We start from the raw sequence: 17686 nt of genomic DNA on the forward strand, positions 1-17686 counted from the left end.
GACATGTGGTGGGAAAGGGTAGCATTTGAGCCCTCTAACATCCTGCAGAGATTGGGTGTTTCAGTGTACAGCTTTATCCATGAATCCAGATACTATTTGAAGCTGACATATAAATTATTCCATTTTCACTCCCTCCCTGGGCCCTGAGGATTACCCTCTAAGTGAAGTCCTTTGAGACAACATCACCATGGGGATTATTTTAAGCCAGAGTGGTTACAGACCATTCTGGCAGGTTATTTTAGGTTAAAACCTCTAGTGTTTCGCAAGCAAGGCTAAGCTGTTGCTTGGGCAGCCAGAAAGCAACAAAGAGAAGAAAGAAAAATGTGAGAAGGAAAGCAAATGGATAAACAAAAGTGGGAAGGTAGAAAAAGGATGGACTGGGTAGCCTCATTCCTGCATGTGGTCACTGATTCATGTGGAGCCTCTGCATGGATGACCAACACCCCACAAACTAGAACAGGAAATCCATTCTCTTCCAAAGTGGGCAGTAGGGACCAGTGTCCTTTCCTAGGATCAAGAAGCCACCAGGAGGCCTCAGTCTTCCAGCATGGAATTGTCCTGAGCCCCCCACCCAAGTGCTGCTCCTGGTTATGACTACTGCTTTTCTTCCCCCACAGAAAGCAGTGGAGTTAATGTGCCTTGTTCCAAAACGCTGCAATGACATGATGAACCTGGGACGCCTGCAGGGCTTTGAGGTGAGCTCTCAAGAAGGCTTCTTAGCCCTCTCTCTTCAGGGCAGCAGGAACCCAGGCTTCCCTCTGAAGCCTTGTGCCCACCCTCTCTGTCTCACTTGCTGTCTACGCCGTTGTGCCTGGGCCCCTCTAGTTCACGGGCCTAGAAGATGCACCTATTTAGGATTTCCAGCAATAGAGCAGTCATAGGAGGTCAACCAAGCTGCAGTCAGAATTCCAAGGGGGTTGGAAAGACCCAAGATTCTTTATAGCCATGGACCTGCCAATGACCTCTTCCCTTTTCTTTCTTATTTGAGAAATGCTGGGAATGTGAGGGAGTGTAGGACTATGTGGTGTGAGTAGAACTAGGGAAAAATGGAACTTTTTTTTTTTTTTCCCTGACAGGGTGGTTCTAATAAACAGGTCTACATAGTGGCTGGCTTTTTAGTTAAGTGGATGTTTCAAGCTCTAAAACATCACAGTGCACGTTTCTATTCTTTGACAAGAAGAGTCAAGCCTTGGGAGAAACAGCTGAATGTACTCAGGATTTGGGTTTCAATTGAATATGCTAGTGTGCTAGGGCCACCATAACCAGAGTTAGTGTGCTAGGGTGGTCATAACCAGAGTACTGTAGACTTCAACAACAGAAGTGTTTCCAGAAGCTGGAAATCTGAGATCAAGGTGTAGGCAAGGGTGGTTTCTTCTGAGCGCTGTGAGGAAAGGGTCTGTTCAGGCCTCCCTCCTTGGCTTGTAGATGGCCATCTTCATGTTCACATGGCATTCTTTCTGTGTCTTCATATCATCTTCCTTCTGTACATACCTCTGTGGAAATTTCCCCTTCTTATAAACACATCAATCATTTGATTAGGGCTCACTGTGATGACCTCTCTTCAACTTGTTCACCTTTGTAAAGACTCTGTCTTTCAATAAGGTTGCAATCTGAGGTACTGGGGGTTAAGACTTTAACATGCAACTTGGAGAGGGGATTCAGTTCAACCCAAAACAGTGAATCTCAGAAGAGCAAATTGGCTTTCCTGATTTAAGCTTAATAAGTGGCTGTTATTAGTTTATGGCCAAACTTCATTTATTAACTAAACACAGTCTATTTTAAATACTAATATGATAAAACTGGAACTAATGCAATTATTGACAGGTGCTTATAGTTGTTGTTGAACCCCTTAGAGAAAGATGTGGATCTTCTAATCCTATTTCCCAATAATCTTGTAAGATTGCATTTTTCATTTTGGAAACAGGGGACTTTTCTTTCTGGCTAAACTAGAATGAAATAGACATAAGGCAGACTGATATATATGTAAGGTTAGGAAGTGCTATATCCAGGTTTGGGTTAATGAGTTCAATTAATAATGGTTTTGAGCCAAATTCTTTTGTCCTTTCTGCCCTTACAGCCCATCCTGCTGTCCCTGTCTGATTTCCATCACTTTGTTGTGATCAGGAACTATGTGGAGGGTCCTCTTTGCTCTTAATTTTTTTCACAGGTTCCTGTTCTCCACAGTAGACCTGAGGTATTCGAGTAGAAAGGCCATGCATCAGAAATACATCTCAAGTTTTCACATGGTATTTCTTAAGTCACACTAGATGACATTTTACACTTGTTTGCTTGGAATTATGCCAGGTCTGAGGCTGTTCTGAACAAGCCAGGTAATTCCTTTTGCCCTTCATCCTTGATGTTCCCTGTGTTTTTCTGAGCAAGAGTCTGATTTGAATTTCTCTTGGTCTCTGGAGGAACTGACCACTGACAGGAGGAACATCTGATGTGCCTTCTGACCCAGTCAGACTTCACAGGAACCATATTGTACATGTGCATGTATCCACAGAAGGACACACATAGGAGGGTGGAATTATTTTCTCTTTTAAGTCAACCACTACCATCTCCTTTTTTCATTAAGTCCTAGAGAGTCTGCTTTGCATTCCTTCTGCTAACTGGGGAGGACCATTCCTTCTGAAGTCCTTGGCTCTGGGTCAGAGAGAAGTTAACTCCTTCACTTAGATTCCCTCCCTTTTACATCCTTTAGCTTTCCCTTTAGTGTTGGCAGGGTTATAACTCTTGGGTCAGGCTCTTATGTAATATTAATAGAGCTTTTAGAGCTGGTCACTGGCTTAATATTAACTTTGGACCAGGGTAGAGATAAGCTTGTTTGGCTGCTGACCTTGACAGTAAGGCCCATGATCTAAGCAAAGGGCTGGCATTTCTCAGGAACATGAAAGGAAAATAGCTTGTGTGTTGGGTAATGTTTGAAAAAAGTCATCAGGTGCAGAGAATATTCCACATTTGCATTAAAGGACAAAAGTTGTCAGCTGAGAGTTTAGAGGCAGCGCTCTGGTCACTGTCTCAGATGGCAGCAGAACAGTAGAAAAAGCAAGGCTCTCCAGTAGCATCTGTGAAGACTTGCTGGCTTGGGCTAGATTCCCTTGAAAGATGTGACAGTATCTCTGAAAATCTGGTTAGAACTGGTAAACCAAATATGCTCTACCTCCTAGACTGGGTGTCAAGTGATCTGGCAACTGGAGACATTATAAGAAGGATTCCAGGACCCCCAAAAAATATCCATCAGCTTATAAAATAAGGGCACCGATTGATAGTACTTCAGCTGTACCTGCTGATCTGTAGCAGGAGATGAAGGTCTCAGAATTTCATCAGCCTGAAATAATAGAAGAGAGGGGCCCAACTCATCTGATGTGTGTGTGTGTGTGTGTGTGTGTGTGTGTGTGTGGTCCTGCCTCCATCATTTCCCTGGCCCTAGATTGGTTCTAGATCCATGGCTATGAGAGTACCCCGGATCTTCTCACAAGGGCCAGGCAGGCACACCTCTCAGTGGCACACTTTCTCCAAGGACAGAAAGTCTGCTTCCAGCTCCAGCATCACCTACTTTCTGTTTTCCTTTTCCTAAAAAAAATAAGGGCCAGGACAACTCCTGAACATCTTTTTAGCTAATAATTTTATCTTCTTTCTGGCATTTTCCCCAAACTGCTTCTTTATGGTTCTGTAGCCTTCTTTCCCTTCCATCTGGGGCCCTATAAGAAGGAAGGTGGTCACAGTCTACCCTAGACGGACCCTGATTCAGTCTCTTACTAGAACCTGAGGCTTTTGCTGTTGGGTCTGTTGTCCATGTCCCCAGAGGGGGAGATTCTGTTACCCAGAGGGCTGGGGTCATCTCCCTGTCTTTCACTTACTTCATTCCAGCCCTTCTTCCCATCAGGGGACCCTGACTGCTCAGGGCAAGCTGCTGCAGCAGGACACATTCTATGTGATTGAGCTGGATGCTGGCATGCAGTCACGGACCAAGGAGAGGCGTGTGTTCCTCTTTGAGCAAATCGTCATCTTCAGTGAACTGCTCAGGAAGGGATCCCTCACCCCAGGCTACATGTTCAAAAGGAGCATCAAGGTGAGGATCCAGGCGAGGGTGAGGAGGGGCAAGGAAGAGGCACACTGAGGGAGCTGCTTCCCAAAGATGAGGCACTGGCATAAGTGAGGATCCAGAACGTTGAAGACCTTTTTGGCTTGTAGCCTTCAGGCTTGAAGGTTGATTATCGTGAGAAAAAGTGACAGCTTGGCGCCAGTCTCTAACGTGGTCATGCAGGTTCTCCAAGATCATGTCGTTCAGTCAAAGACAGAAACCAAAGTATTTAAGCTGTTAGATTCAGGGCACATTTTTGGAAACATCTGAAATAAAAACTTGAGGGAACTGTAATATGTTGTTGATATTTTTAAACCACTTAGATATGTAAAGGATCCCCTTGGTTTCTTCCAGATGAATTACTTGGTCCTGGAGGAGAATGTAGACAATGACCCCTGCAAGTTTGCGCTTTTGAACAGGGAGACTTCAGAGAGGGTCATTCTGCAAGCCGCCAACGCTGACATCCAGCAGGCCTGGGTGCAGGACATCAACCAAGTCTTAGAAACACAGCGAGACTTCTTAAATGGTAGGTACTGGGTCTGGCTTCTAGGAAGGCCATTTTCAGGGAAAGTCACACCTCTGAGCCCCCTTGGGTCTGGGCTGTTGGTGAGTAATGAGCCCTGATCACGTTTACATGCATTCCAACCTTGTAGTTTTCAGAAACACTTTGTGTAGAATTTTTCTGAACCCAAATATACAAGTGGGCAGATAGGACATGGTAAAGAAGGCCATCTTTCCAAAAGAAGAGAGAATCTCTTACAGCCTTGACACAGAAGTTGTGCCTTGTGGCCACCATTACCAGCTGGTAATAACTGGGGCCAAAATCTGAAATGAGCACATTCTCTTTGTCTCAGGGGCCAGCTATCAATGATGTGTATTTTTCCATTTGGTAGTTAATGGCTGGTAATCTCAGAGGTTCTCTAGTGTTATCTAGAGATAACTGGGAGTTTGGCAGATCAGCTCAAATCCCTCTTTGCTCCCAACAGAGGTGATTGCTAACTCTAAATTTCAGGAATACCTTGAAGCTTCCCGGAACAAATTGTCACTTACACAGAGAATGACATTCTCTATGGACTTACAGGAGTACTGTATGGCCAAATGTGTTCCCATGTTTACACATACACGTCCAACCCTTAGGCGTATCACCTTTTCTAGTCTAGAATCTGGTCTCTTTCAAATGATGCACATAGAGCAATTGCTGGGTGTCTAGCATGGACTGAATGATGTGGGGAGAGACTAGAGGTGATGAACGTTGGGCAAGTCATGACGTGTCGCTGGGCCTTGGTTGGCTCTTTTTGTGAACGATCTACTCTGCAGCTTTGGAAGCAGGAAAACACAGCACACCTCCCATACCCAAGTGTAGCCTCTGTTATCTCCAGATAACTCCAGAGAGCCTGTGAGATCATCAGGTATCAATTGTACTCCACGGTAAGGGATTTAGCACATTGTATTTATTTTAAAACAAATAACATGAGATTATATGGTAGAATGCCTTGATTTTTTAAGGTAGAACATGAGACTTCAAGGCTTCCCAGGTGGCTCAGTGGTAAAGAATTCTCCTGCAATGCAGGAGATATGGGTTCAATCCCTGGGTCAGAAGATCCCCTGGAGAAGGAAATGGTAACTCACTTCGGTATTCTTGCCTGGAGAATTCCATAGACTGAGGAGCCTGACAGACTATATAGTCCATGGGGTTGCAAAGAGCTGGACATGCCTTAGCAACTAAAACAACAACATGAGTCTTCAAAGCAATTACACATAGAGTTTGGGCCATGCCCCTGGTCTCCTAGCTGTAGAACAATCTGGTAAAAAAAAAAAAAGACTAAACTATGTGATCTCTAGGGTTCTTTCTAATTCTAAAGAATCTAAAATTAAACACCAGCCCAGCCCTAAGGGATAGTAATGAAAGCTGTGTATTGTTCACAGCTTTTGAACATACAACTTTGATTTAATGCTTATGTGGATAAAGTAACTTTAAGCAAAAATGTGTGAAATATAAAAAACATTCATTAAATTGCATTCTATTAGGAATTTCTGATAGATTCTAAGTTGGAAATGAAGTTGTTAAGTTCATCAATTCAGGACAAAAGAAAAATAAGGTAGGACAATAAATTGAAACTGTAGATAAATGAGTACCAATAATGGCTCCCACCCATATATTGAGTCCTTTCTCTGTGTGAGACATGGTGCTGAGCATTTCACATATTATCACACTGTATTTTTCAAATGAGGAAGAGGAAGCTCAGAGAGGTAAATAAACTGGTCCCAAGTCAGAAAACCAGTAGGTGCTAGAATAAAACTTGAACTAAGAGCCGTGTAACTTAAAATCAGGTTCTTAAAAAAAAAGAAAAAAAAAAATCAGGTTCTTAACCCCAAAACTGCAGTATAGTTGCTAGTGGTAGGGCATACATTTGTCTATGAGCTTCCCAGCAAAAAAAAAAAAAAAAAAAAAAAACAATCAGGTATAAGACACTGTATCTGTCAGCCAGATACAAACCCAATCCAAAGATGCACAACTTTCCTAATCCTAAAACTTAAGTTATGCAGATTGAGGCTGGTAGAAGAAGACAGTCTCTCTATGGAGCTTGTTTAAGAAGATATGCCATTTTCAAACTCTTTAGCATAATTATTGAATATAATCAAAGTAAAACCCCAGCTCCATGAGATGGATATTGATTCATCAAATCAGTTTGCTACAGTCTGTTTCACAGCTGTCTTGCTATCTGCTTCAGATCTGAAATGATACTTCTTTGACCATAGTCACTTTTCCAGACTTGTATTGATACCTGGTTCCAAGAAAACTTTCCCCTAATTATAGTGAGTTATGAAGCTATTACTGAACTCAATTCTCAATGCTTAAATATTTAATGTTCTCCAAGGAGAAAGGTCGAGGTCTGGAAGCAGCCTATGCTGCACTTGACACACTCAGAAGACAAAGGATGTGACAATGGACTGGGGCCAGGCTTTTACTTATAGTCACATGTGCAGGCACCTCAGAGTCAGCCTTCCTGTCCTGAGGCCTCAGATGGAAAGGAAATATGAACCGTATGTTGAGTCCTGTTAAAGTTACTACTACCTATTACTATAGAAATAGTCTCATCATGGAAAGTTCTCTGGGCCTCAGCCATTAACCCAATTAAATATTTGTTACAGTGAACACTGATAGAAACAACATAATCAGGCCAGCCTTGAAGTCATTGTTAGAGAATTTGACCTGTGTGGTTTTTACCTGCTATACCTCTTTACTACTCAGACCTTGGAACTTTATCACCTTAAACTCAGGAAAACAAAGTTCATGTCTTTCTCTTCAAGACTGCTTTCCCCTGTCTCCTGAGTTCCACTGACCACCATTCTCCCAGCCCCCAAACTTGAGTGACCCTGGCTTCTTGCCATCTTTTCCCATCTAGGCTGTGTCAGCCTCGCCTCCCGCTGGAGCACCTGCCACACCCCTTCCTTGTTCCCACGCTCTGCTCGGGTCCCGCCTCTGTCCTGTCACCATCTCAGGGCTCCTGATCAGCCTGGCCTATCTTTCCCCTGACCTGCTGCAAGGTTTTGGTGCCAGCACCTGCATTTAAAACATGCAAGTTCACTGAATTCAGTCACTTTTCATGATCTTCAGAATTAAATCCAGACTCAGTCACCTGACTTTCTAGATCTTTTACACCATGGCATCTCGAGCCTCCCTTACCTGCCTCATCTCCTTTTCCTCCACAGAGGGCCATGGCCCTGTGCACCAGGGACTCTGACTCCATTCTGTTCCCAAGACCCACTTCCCATTTGTTTCCACCCTGCAGAGCCTGCATGGTGGCTGAGGGCTGGCAGTTTCTGGCCTGAGGGCCAGAGGGCTGGTAGTTTCTGAAGTTCCCTATTACCACCCCGACTCGTCCCTGTGTCCAGCCACATGCACATGTACACGTACTACAGAGCCTTCTCTCCCTCCTTTTGTACTATTTTGGTTTCACATTTTCATCATTTAGACAACACTAAGAATAGTTCTCGGTAGCTTATACATTCATTAAAAACAGGGCAGTATCTTCCTCATGATACTGGGGATACAGAGTATCCCCACTCTGTCTCTCACAAAGCCTTCACCTCATGAGCCTCCGAGTCCTCGTGGGATTTCCAAAGCTGAGAGTAACAGCCTGCTCTTTCCCTGTAGCCCTGCAGTCACCCATTGAGTATCAGCGGAAAGAAAGGAGCACAGCCGTGATGAGGTCCCAGCCTGCTAGGGTTCCCCAAGCCAGCCCGAGGCCCTACTCCTCCATCCCCGTGGGCTCTGAGAAGCCCCCAAAGGGCTCCAGCTATAACCCGCCTCTGCCACCCCTGAAGATATCTACCTCCAATGGCAGTCCAGGGTTTGACTACCACCAGGCTGGGGACAAGTTTGAGGCCAGCAAGGTAAGTGATGGCCCATCACCTCTACCTCACCCTCTTTGAGGGCACAACCTTTGTTCTTACTTTATAAAGTAGCATCTTTCTATGGTGATTGTTTTAGCATGAAGAATCCAGTAAATACCTTCTAGTCTCAATTATTTCTCTTCCTTCTCTGAAAAACTGAGTGAGTTAGGCCAGTTTCCCCCAGGTTCAGACACTCTGTGTTGAAGGGCTATTGTTGCCATCTGCAGAAACGCTGTAGGTAATATTGTAGTAGCAATTATGATTTGTAGCAAATAGAGGAGTTGTGAGGTGGACCACCTAAAAGTTGCAACTCTAGGGTTTGACATCTTAAAGAGATTGCCCTTTCTAAAGATGAGCTGCTGAAGCAAGCCCACAGCTCTTCACCACCCATGCTGCTGATGCAGCAAGGGGGTGCTGCCCTTGATGTGTGACTGTGGAAGCTAGCCTTGGATTAGACATTTATCACAGATAATCCACAATTCAAACATTGTCATGAGGATAATCATCAACGTACACAGCTATTTTGACCCCACAAGGTAGTAGAAATGACAACGAATGGGAAAAGTGCTAGATCAGAAGTTAGGCTATCTGGTTTCCATTTCAAATTCTGCAGCTCAGAACTTTGTGTCTTGCATTAGAACCTCAGTGGGTTACTTAATCTCATCCATTTCCTCTAGAACTCAATGGCTCTATGAATAGGAATGTTTACATTTTTTACCTATATGTTTTTACTTTATAGTTTTATTTTTCTTACCCAAATTATTAGATGATACGGATTTTTTTTTTTCCAACCACACTGCACAGCTTGTGGGATCTTAGTTCCCTAACCAGGGATTGAACCCACACCCTCAGCAGTGAAAGCACCAAGGAATTCTCTTTTTTTTTTTTTTAACTATTGATGTCCAAGTTCAATTCTGTGTTAGAGTAATTATACTGACCTGTTTTATCACCTGGAAGTGATTTTTTTATCTTAAAAATCCCTTGCCCTTGTGAATAAGTTGAAGTCACACTAATTTACTGAAGAATTTCTGGCTCTCACCATGCTGTGAGGCAGCCAGGTATCCATAGGAGTTGCAGGTCTGTCTTGAAGTAGCTTCCCCGGTGCAGTCACGTGAAAAAGTCATGGAGGCAGGCTCCTTCATATTAATGAGTACTGGCAGGAGGGGTGGAGCTGGGGATCTGGATGCATTCTGTTCCCACAGCAGTTGGGTCAGGATAAGTCATGACCTGGCCTTTGAATTGGACAAATGTCTCACTGTTACTTCTGTCTCAAAGAGGGACAGAATGTAGAGTAAGATCAATGCTTTTTCAAAAGGAAGAAAAAAATGTATCAAAGATCTGTGTTCTTTTCATTGGGAGGTTATGACCACTGACCTGACCTTTGCCCAGGTGCTTACATATGCCCATACCTTTGCCACACTCTTCCTCCCATGAGCTGGAGGATGATGGCAGGAAGGTGCATGCTAAGGAGGGATTTCCACATGGAAGGTGTTTTTATACCTTTCCCTACGGCTGAGCACTATCTCCACCTTTACACCCTCAATTATAATATTAATGAAACATTGCCATAAAATACATTCTTAGATCCCATTTATGAATATAATTTCATTTCTCAGGATAATTTCTGCCTGCTATTTACCTTGCTAGTAGGAAGATTGGCTTTTAACCACACAAGGGTGCAGAGCAAGCATGTGTGAACCAGCCTTCCTGTATCTGTGTCCCTTTCACCTCTGTCTCCTCGCAGAGTGACCTGGGAGGATGCAATGGGGCCTCATCCATGGCCGTGATCAAAGATTACTATGCACTGAAGGAGAATGAAATCTGTGTGAGCCAAGGTGAGGTTGTCCAGGTCCTCGCCATCAACCAGCAGAACATGTGCCTGGTGTACCAGCCCGCCAGCGACCACTCCCCCGCTGCTGAGGGCTGGGTCCCTGGCAGCATCCTGGCACCCCTCACCAAAGCCATGGCAGCCACAGAAAATAGTGACGGGAGCATCAAGTAAGTGCCTCGTTGGCTTCCCCGGGAGAGGAGTATGTGGATCTAAAAAAATTTCAAAACAAAGAACATAAAAATGCAAACACATGGTAGGGAGTTACTGCTGCTTATTCTCGACAGCGCCACCAGAACCAAGGTCTGAGTGCTGGAACCACATGCAGCAGGGGGCATCTGGGCTGGATTGTTCAGTTTTTTCTTTGGTGGTGGTGGTAACAGTGGTGGTTTTCTTTCCTTTTCATTTATAATTTTCTGTTGTTTTTTTTTTTCTTCTCTCCCCACCACCCCTTGTTAAGAAAAGAACCCTACTGAAACCCTAGGTGACAAAAGGCATGCCTCCTGTTGCTCCATTTGACCCACCACAGGATTCACTGGACTGGACTTCTATTTATATTGTATTAAGTTACTGATATATATATATATATATATATACACACACACACACACACACATATATATATATATTATTTTTTGATTGACTCCAAAAAATTACCTTAGCACAAATGACAGACCTGCATAGGTCGGAGGCCTGCTGCTTCTCCCAGGAGAGAGGGAACTTTTTGCTTGTCTATGGAAATTCCTGTGTACAGATTGTAACTTTTTTTTTCTAATTTTCCCCCTCCCCTGTCACTTTAATATATGTTCATGGTCATTTGTAAGATATTTCTTTTCCTCATTTTGGTTGCGAAGGCCCTTCCAAACACATTCCTGTATAGAGTATTTTGCACTATTTAAAGAAACCCATATGGATGAAGTCAGGCTGTGCAATATAATGGAGAGTCACAATGTTCATCATTGTACCTGTAATGTAACTAATAATTTTAAATGTATTATTTTAAATATGTAAAATAAATTTTTACCATGAGCATGTCTTAATGAGGTTAAAGACTAGTGGACCCTTTTTCCTCATTGCACTGTTCTGGAACTTTTAAATGTACAAATGATTATTCTTTTTCTTCCTCTTCTTTTTTTTTTTTTTTTCCTTTAAGAGTTGGTTGAATGCTTTGGCAGTTTTTTTCTAAACAAAAAGTGCCTTTGCCACCAAAGTTCCAACCCTAGCCTTCCCTTCTAAACAGCCCCCATGGGTTCTCTCTAACCTCTAAGATGAGGGATGATGCAGATCAAATGCTGTCCAACTGGGTGACCTGGAGGTGCTGATGTAAATCAATGGCTAGTGTAGAAGGTGATGGGGTGGCTTGCAGCCCCCACTGCTCTCCACACTGAGTGGTCACCGGTGACCAGGGAAAAGGAACTCACATAAGATACTTGAACAGCAACACCAGCAGAGCTGCACCTCCTTGGTGCTTTCTCTGGCCCAGGGGACAGTTTGCTGACCTCACCCTGCCCTTTCCAGGTAACCATAGGCCCAGCTGGAAATCAGCGGTGGCCCCTAAAGGGCAATAGACCCCATTCATCTTATCCTTTAGATATTTGGTTTCAGAAGCCTTGGAAATAAAGGCCCTCAAAGCCTTCAGGTTCTTATTAATCAATGACTTACAGTGCTAGCTAACTCATAATGAGTTGTGATCTAATTATCTGGGCACTCAGCACTTCTCGCTTTTCACCTTCACATCTTTTGTTCACATTTCACACCTTCCAAAGGAAGACTGGTAGGAAGGGTGTCAAACTAGGCAAAAGAGAGCAGATTCAAATACCAATTGCTCATTTGATTCCTTATCAGCAGTTCTTGCACAAGGGTTAGTGGGAGTGGAACAGAAGCAATGGACTGAAAGTGGTCACTATTTATCAGTGAAGGACACTCGTTGCACCCTCCCAAGGGCTGTGACCACAAGTGTCAGAGTTGGTTGTGATGCCTACGGGATACATATCACTGAAATGTCTCTGTTTCCACATCAGTCCCCGGGCTTATGGCCAAGAGATGGAAGATCCCCAAATGATGACGCCTTCTTCTGGGAAAAAGAATAGTGAAATTAAGTTTGTTCTGCCTCTTGTACTATTTCGTGTCTGTTTCTCAACATTACTTGTAGGTTGTGATAAACATAGGAATGCACCCCCATGCTCAGGCACACACACACTGTGCTGGCTGCCCTAGGAGTCTTTTCAGCAGGGACCTCCCTGACTCAAGATGTTCTCAGAATGAGCGGGGACTTTGCTTTGGGGGTAAAGATGGGGCATCAAAGTCTGCAGTTAAGATGATATTACCTGAAGTTAGTTTCTGTGACCAGTTCTCACTCAATTGTTGAAGTGAACAGCTGTTATGCAAGGGATCCCAGGAAGCCTGCCAATTTAGGAGATACAAGAGAAGGTCTGGCCAGGAGATTCCTTCTTGCCTTTTGTAGGAGCTGCTTTCCAAAAAAAAAAAAAAAAATTGAGGACATGACTATTATCACTCTTTCCTACTCAGAACATAGATTGCTAAACCTCCATGTTTGTGATAAATATTTTGAGCACATCTTCCCCAAAACATCCTAAAATCCCTGACATTTGTGGAGTTTTCTGGAGGAGATGCTATGTATTTTGGAGCATCTGCCTTCCTCCTAAATCTCATAGGTCTCTCTCTCTCCCCTGTCTCCCTTAATGAAGGCTCTCTGTTAATTGAGCCTTGTCTGTATAGGCCTAAAGTTGATAAGGAGACACTGGAGAGGAGCCAGCCTCACTTACTCCAGACATGATAGAACATCATCCAAACTCTGTGACCACATCTGAAACTGACGGTCCCTGCCCAGGTCCCTGATGCTGTTTGTGGCTTGACTTTTGATGTCTTTGTCTTTGAGTTGTGACATATGTGGAACTCAAGAGCTCTACACTAGCCTCTCTTTACAGGTCTATGAAGAAATAGCTCCAAACCCCCTAGTGAGAAGAAGGAAGTTAGGATAGCGTGAAAGGGCATTGCTACTCTCACCTCCCTGAGAGCACATGTTGAGTCTTCTCCCAACAGGAAAATTCTAGAACCTCTCAGTGGCTGACAGATCTCTGTATTCACAGACATGGGATAATGTGGAGAATATCAACCCTTCATCCTAAATCCTCCAGATAAATGAGTGGTGCTCACCAGTCTGTTAAGTCAATGCCCTAGAACTTCCTATCTGTACTACACAGTGTTTGGGACTGGCCACAGCCCAAATACAAACAATGAGATGGAAACCTCATTATCATCCTTTTGGGTCTTTGTGTCTGATCCTGGAAAAGTACCTTACACACTATTGAATATACCTCCCTTATATTTTCTATTTTACTCCCCACCCCTAGTCTTCTCCCATCCACCATACCCTTTAGGAAGGGAATTCCTGAGTCCTCTAAGCCCTCATCAATATGATATAAAAGCTTCCCTCAGTAGAGTTTAGTAACTCCATTCTCATTCTTCCCTCCAATGCTGCAACCAACCTCGCACATCTATTGGGAGGGATCAAAGTTCATCCTCACTCACTTCCTGTTGGAGGTGAGATCCACTGCCAGCCTCCACCACAGGAGCTGGTGTGCAGGTTTGGGGCCTCTGCAGCCAGGACTTCACTAGAGGGCCTCACTTGCTGGCTCACCAGAGGGTGGCAGTCCCACCCACCGCCTCGCTCACTCTGCCTTGACCTGCCATTTTGATTGGTGCATTTTTTGGTACAACAGGAAGTCATGTTCATGGCATACTCTACGCATGAGAAAGCGGGCAGAAGTGGAGAACACGGGTAAAAATGAAGCCACAGGGCCTCGTAAACCCAAGGATATTCTGGGCAACAAAGTCTCTGTTAAAGTGAGTAAGGTATTCTGGAACTGTGTCCGAGCTCTCATCTACCCCCACCCTGCAGCATTCTCACAAGGAGACTTGGGTGGATGGGGACCAGAGGGGAAGTAGTTTAGTAGGATTTTGCATGCGAGATCAATTTATTTTTTATTTTTTGTTTCTCCTGGCAACTTCGATTCAAGTAAGTAAGTATCTCTTTTTTTTTCTTTTATACCTTCCTTCTTATACTATGCAGATGTTTTATAGCAAAATTATCTGCAGTATTATTTATCCTCTTAGAAATGCAAGATGCTTGATTCATAGTAAAGTTCTCAAAGTCACCCATTCAGTGTCTTGGGGTTTAAAAATACATGCAGGGTAAAGAGATTAGAGCTGTTTTCCAAACCTCCAACCCTTTGAAGTCTGAGGTTTGGAATGTAAGAGCTACTGTGTCCTTGGTAAAGTTTCATTTCTTTTCCCCAGAATTCAGACATCACCTTCAGGCCTATGCCTGGGCAGAGAAGGGAGGCATGTTGATGAAGCCCAAGCTATTGCTCTGTAATAACCCAACTATGATAATGAACTCACTGATTCTAAGCTTCGGCAGGTCCTTGTTGTGCCCCATCTTGAAATGATGTGATCTGTTTTCTTTGTGTTGGGCCCTCAGAAAAGATCTGCCTCTGGACAATGGAAATTAGATTGCTGATGTGTAATATTGTTATAATGTGTATTATCTACCTGAGTCTTCCTGAGGAAAATAGGAATAGTCAAAACCCATTCGAATGTCCTTCTTGGGGAAAAGAAATTGTACTGTCTCCCTCACCCTCACCTGGGAAGTCCAGCCTCACAGAAGACAACAGCTAAAATTTGACAGCACTGATGCTTCATTTGGTTGCTTCCATTGCTATTTCCTGTGAGATGAGCGGCTCTCCCTGAAAAGAGCATGCTGCCACCCCAGGTGACACGCACCCACCTCAACAGCACCTGGTTTTTCTCTGCCCGGTTTCCCATTGTTCATGCTTCTCTTAAGTTCTCCCCACTCTCTAGCCAAAGCTGCCTGTGTTCTAACTGTGTTCTCTTTCTTCCCCCTCCTCATGCTGCCCATCAAGGAGACGAACAGTTCCGAGGAGTCAGAGTGTGATGATCTTGACCCTAATACTAGCATGGAGGTAGAAGCAGCTATTGTCCTCTTTACTACAATGATTGTCTGTTTTGATGTGTTCTGTAACAGTGACCTTGCTGAAGTGACCAGCCAGTCAAGGATACGTGGTGATATTAGGACATTTCTGGGTGTCCCATCCAACTTATAAAAAACAAAACAGAACTGAATTCAGTTTAATTTTGATTTAAAAAAAAAAAAAACTCTTCCTAGATGCCTTTTTAAAAACTTCTGGTTCTCTTGAATGCTTGCTTATTATTTTCTTCCTTGGAAGATTTGGCTTTGTATAGAAAATCTCCAGCATCATAATGGGAGACTTGGAAAACATTTTTTCATGGAAAATACCATTACAAATAGTGACTGGTTCTCAATTAAAGAGAAGAACCCATTTTTTTAGTTCCTCCCTTTTCCCTTTTTCCTTTCCCCTTTATGTTCTTTTTCTTCTGGGGCTAATTCCTCCCTGAAGGCACCAGTAAAATCAGGGATTAGGTGTGGTTTGTGGGATGACCTGGCCCCTGGTCACTGTGTATAGCTGGCCGATAGTAAATGAGGAGTGATCATGGCAACTCCAGAACCCGCTCTTCCCCAGGGCTCCTGGGCAGTAGCTGCACCTGCCATGAAGGAAAAGAGCCTTGGGGACAGCCTGCCTTCCATAGGCCTTGCTGAGTCCTCTCTAGAGACAAGGAGGCTGAAACCCAGTTCAGGGGCCTTTCTTATACCACAGGGTTACAGGAATGTGGAAGAGAAACCAACATCGTCACCAGCAAGAACATCCAATCAACTTCAACTCCTTCTAGGCCAGGATTATAGAATTAGGACTTTCACATGGCTCACCACTGACAAGCATCATAAATTTACAAACCCTAGAGAATTGGAGCAAACTCGGCTTTCCCACCATTTTGTCTTTCCCAGTAAATTGAAATGTTTTTCTCCAAATCTGTGCCCACATCCCTGATAATGGATAAAAGTTTGAGAGTTCTTCTGTGCACAAAAGGTAGAATGTATTTTTAAGAACTTTTCCTTTTTATAGCCCTGTGTTTTTCACTTAACTAAATGGACCTTTATTCTAATTTGACCTAATCCCAAAGAAAGCCACCACCATATTATGACAAACAGCACAAAAGCCAGGGAGTGATAACTTGGTGGTGGAAGATGCTAGCTGAGTTGAACCAAGCCAGAGACTAGTGGTTGAAAGTGAGAGATCTACCTGGAGAAAATAGTCCCCTGTGGCTGCAGGTGTTGCCACAGAGCTAAATCTGGCAGGTATGGGCCAGTGCGGTGCTCCCCTGTGGGAGGAAGTGTATATGGCCTTCGTAGTCTAAGTGTATCTTAGAGAGTGAGGAAGGTGGGGGAAATTTCTGGCTCTGCTTTCCTTGCATTTCACAAGACAAGCACCAACTTCTGGGGAGCCCACACCTGTCAGCTCGGAGATATGCCTCATGGCACCTATATCTCCAGACCTTAGTGTTGCTGGCATGTCCTGAAAATGTCATCTGCAAATACCTGGAGGGAAGGGGGGAGAGCCAGGTATCTGTGTTCTACAAGGCAATTTGGGACGTTTCTCAGCTCTGGTGGACTAGGGGGAGAAGAATGACTTTCCTTCTCTGCTCTTTAGAGGAAGAATTGGGCACAGGGAGGTGTGGGACCAGGTGACCTTCTCATGAGTCAACACTGAGGTTGACTGATGTAATTAATGCTCTGTTCTGCATTTAGACGAGCAAAAGCTTGCAAGTGTGCATGTTTTAGCCCTGCTTTGTAAATTGCACACATTTCTTGGGTTCTTGTTCTTCCAAGGCTTCACATGAGCCTGAGCACAGGGAGGTGCAGTGGTTGCATAAGGAAAGATGTTAGGATGTCAATGCTGATATGAAGACAGCCAAAAATTGTGTTGATGCATGTATGAATAGTTTTCAGATGTAACAGTTGAGGCAGAACTGGAACTCTTGAAGGAGTTGGAAGCTGCAAATATTCTGGTTAATCAAGTTTTCTGTAGTAGAAGTGCCTGTAGCCCTTGAACATTCATATGGATCCTTGTAGGAATCATCGGGCTCTTCTTAAACTGTGTTGCTATGTTGAAATTAACTCTGAGCACAGAAGCAGGTGCTGAGAGAAAGCAGGCATCATGATACTGCTAGCATTTTCAGACACAGATGACAAATAAGATATACAAAGTTAACCTATTCAATATAAGTTGAGGATTTTCTCAAGGGATAGGTATAGATAGCACTTTATTGCAATGTCCCTTGCAGAAGAAAATGGCTTGGGGGTGCCTACTGAAAAGAGCTATATCTTAAAGACCCGGTTTGAGAAATATGTGGGCTGTCCACCTCATAAAGAACTCTTGCTGTTAAATTGATATCTTTGGGCATCATTTCCA

General features: G+C 43.8%; 1 protein-coding gene across 15 annotated transcripts in view; it reads left to right on the forward strand.

Annotated features, from left to right (window-relative positions):
• KALRN (kalirin RhoGEF kinase) overlaps positions 1-17686 on the forward strand; it is a 671401-nt gene that overhangs the window by 613139 nt on the left and 40576 nt on the right. For 8 of the 15 annotated variants that reach the window (XM_043473173.1, XM_043473170.1, XM_043473174.1 and 5 more), the window contains 7 exons: positions 618-695; positions 3890-4075; positions 4442-4613; positions 8247-8485; positions 10230-10483; positions 14057-14180; positions 15260-15319. In XM_043473173.1, coding sequence (XP_043329108.1) covers positions 618-695; positions 3890-4075; positions 4442-4613; positions 8247-8485; positions 10230-10483; positions 14057-14180; positions 15260-15319 — 1113 coding nt within the window. Of the gene's footprint in view, positions 1-617; positions 696-3889; positions 4076-4441; positions 4614-8246; positions 8486-10229; positions 10488-10773; positions 11364-14056; positions 14181-15259; positions 15320-17686 lie in introns of those variants that run through there. The other 7 variants (XM_043473177.1, XM_043473188.1, XM_043473190.1 and 4 more) reach the window with 3 other exon arrangements.

This window comes from Cervus canadensis, chromosome 7 (genome assembly GCF_019320065.1).
Source record: "Cervus canadensis isolate Bull #8, Minnesota chromosome 7, ASM1932006v1, whole genome shotgun sequence".
NCBI classification, from domain to species: domain Eukaryota; kingdom Metazoa; phylum Chordata; class Mammalia; order Artiodactyla; family Cervidae; genus Cervus; species Cervus canadensis.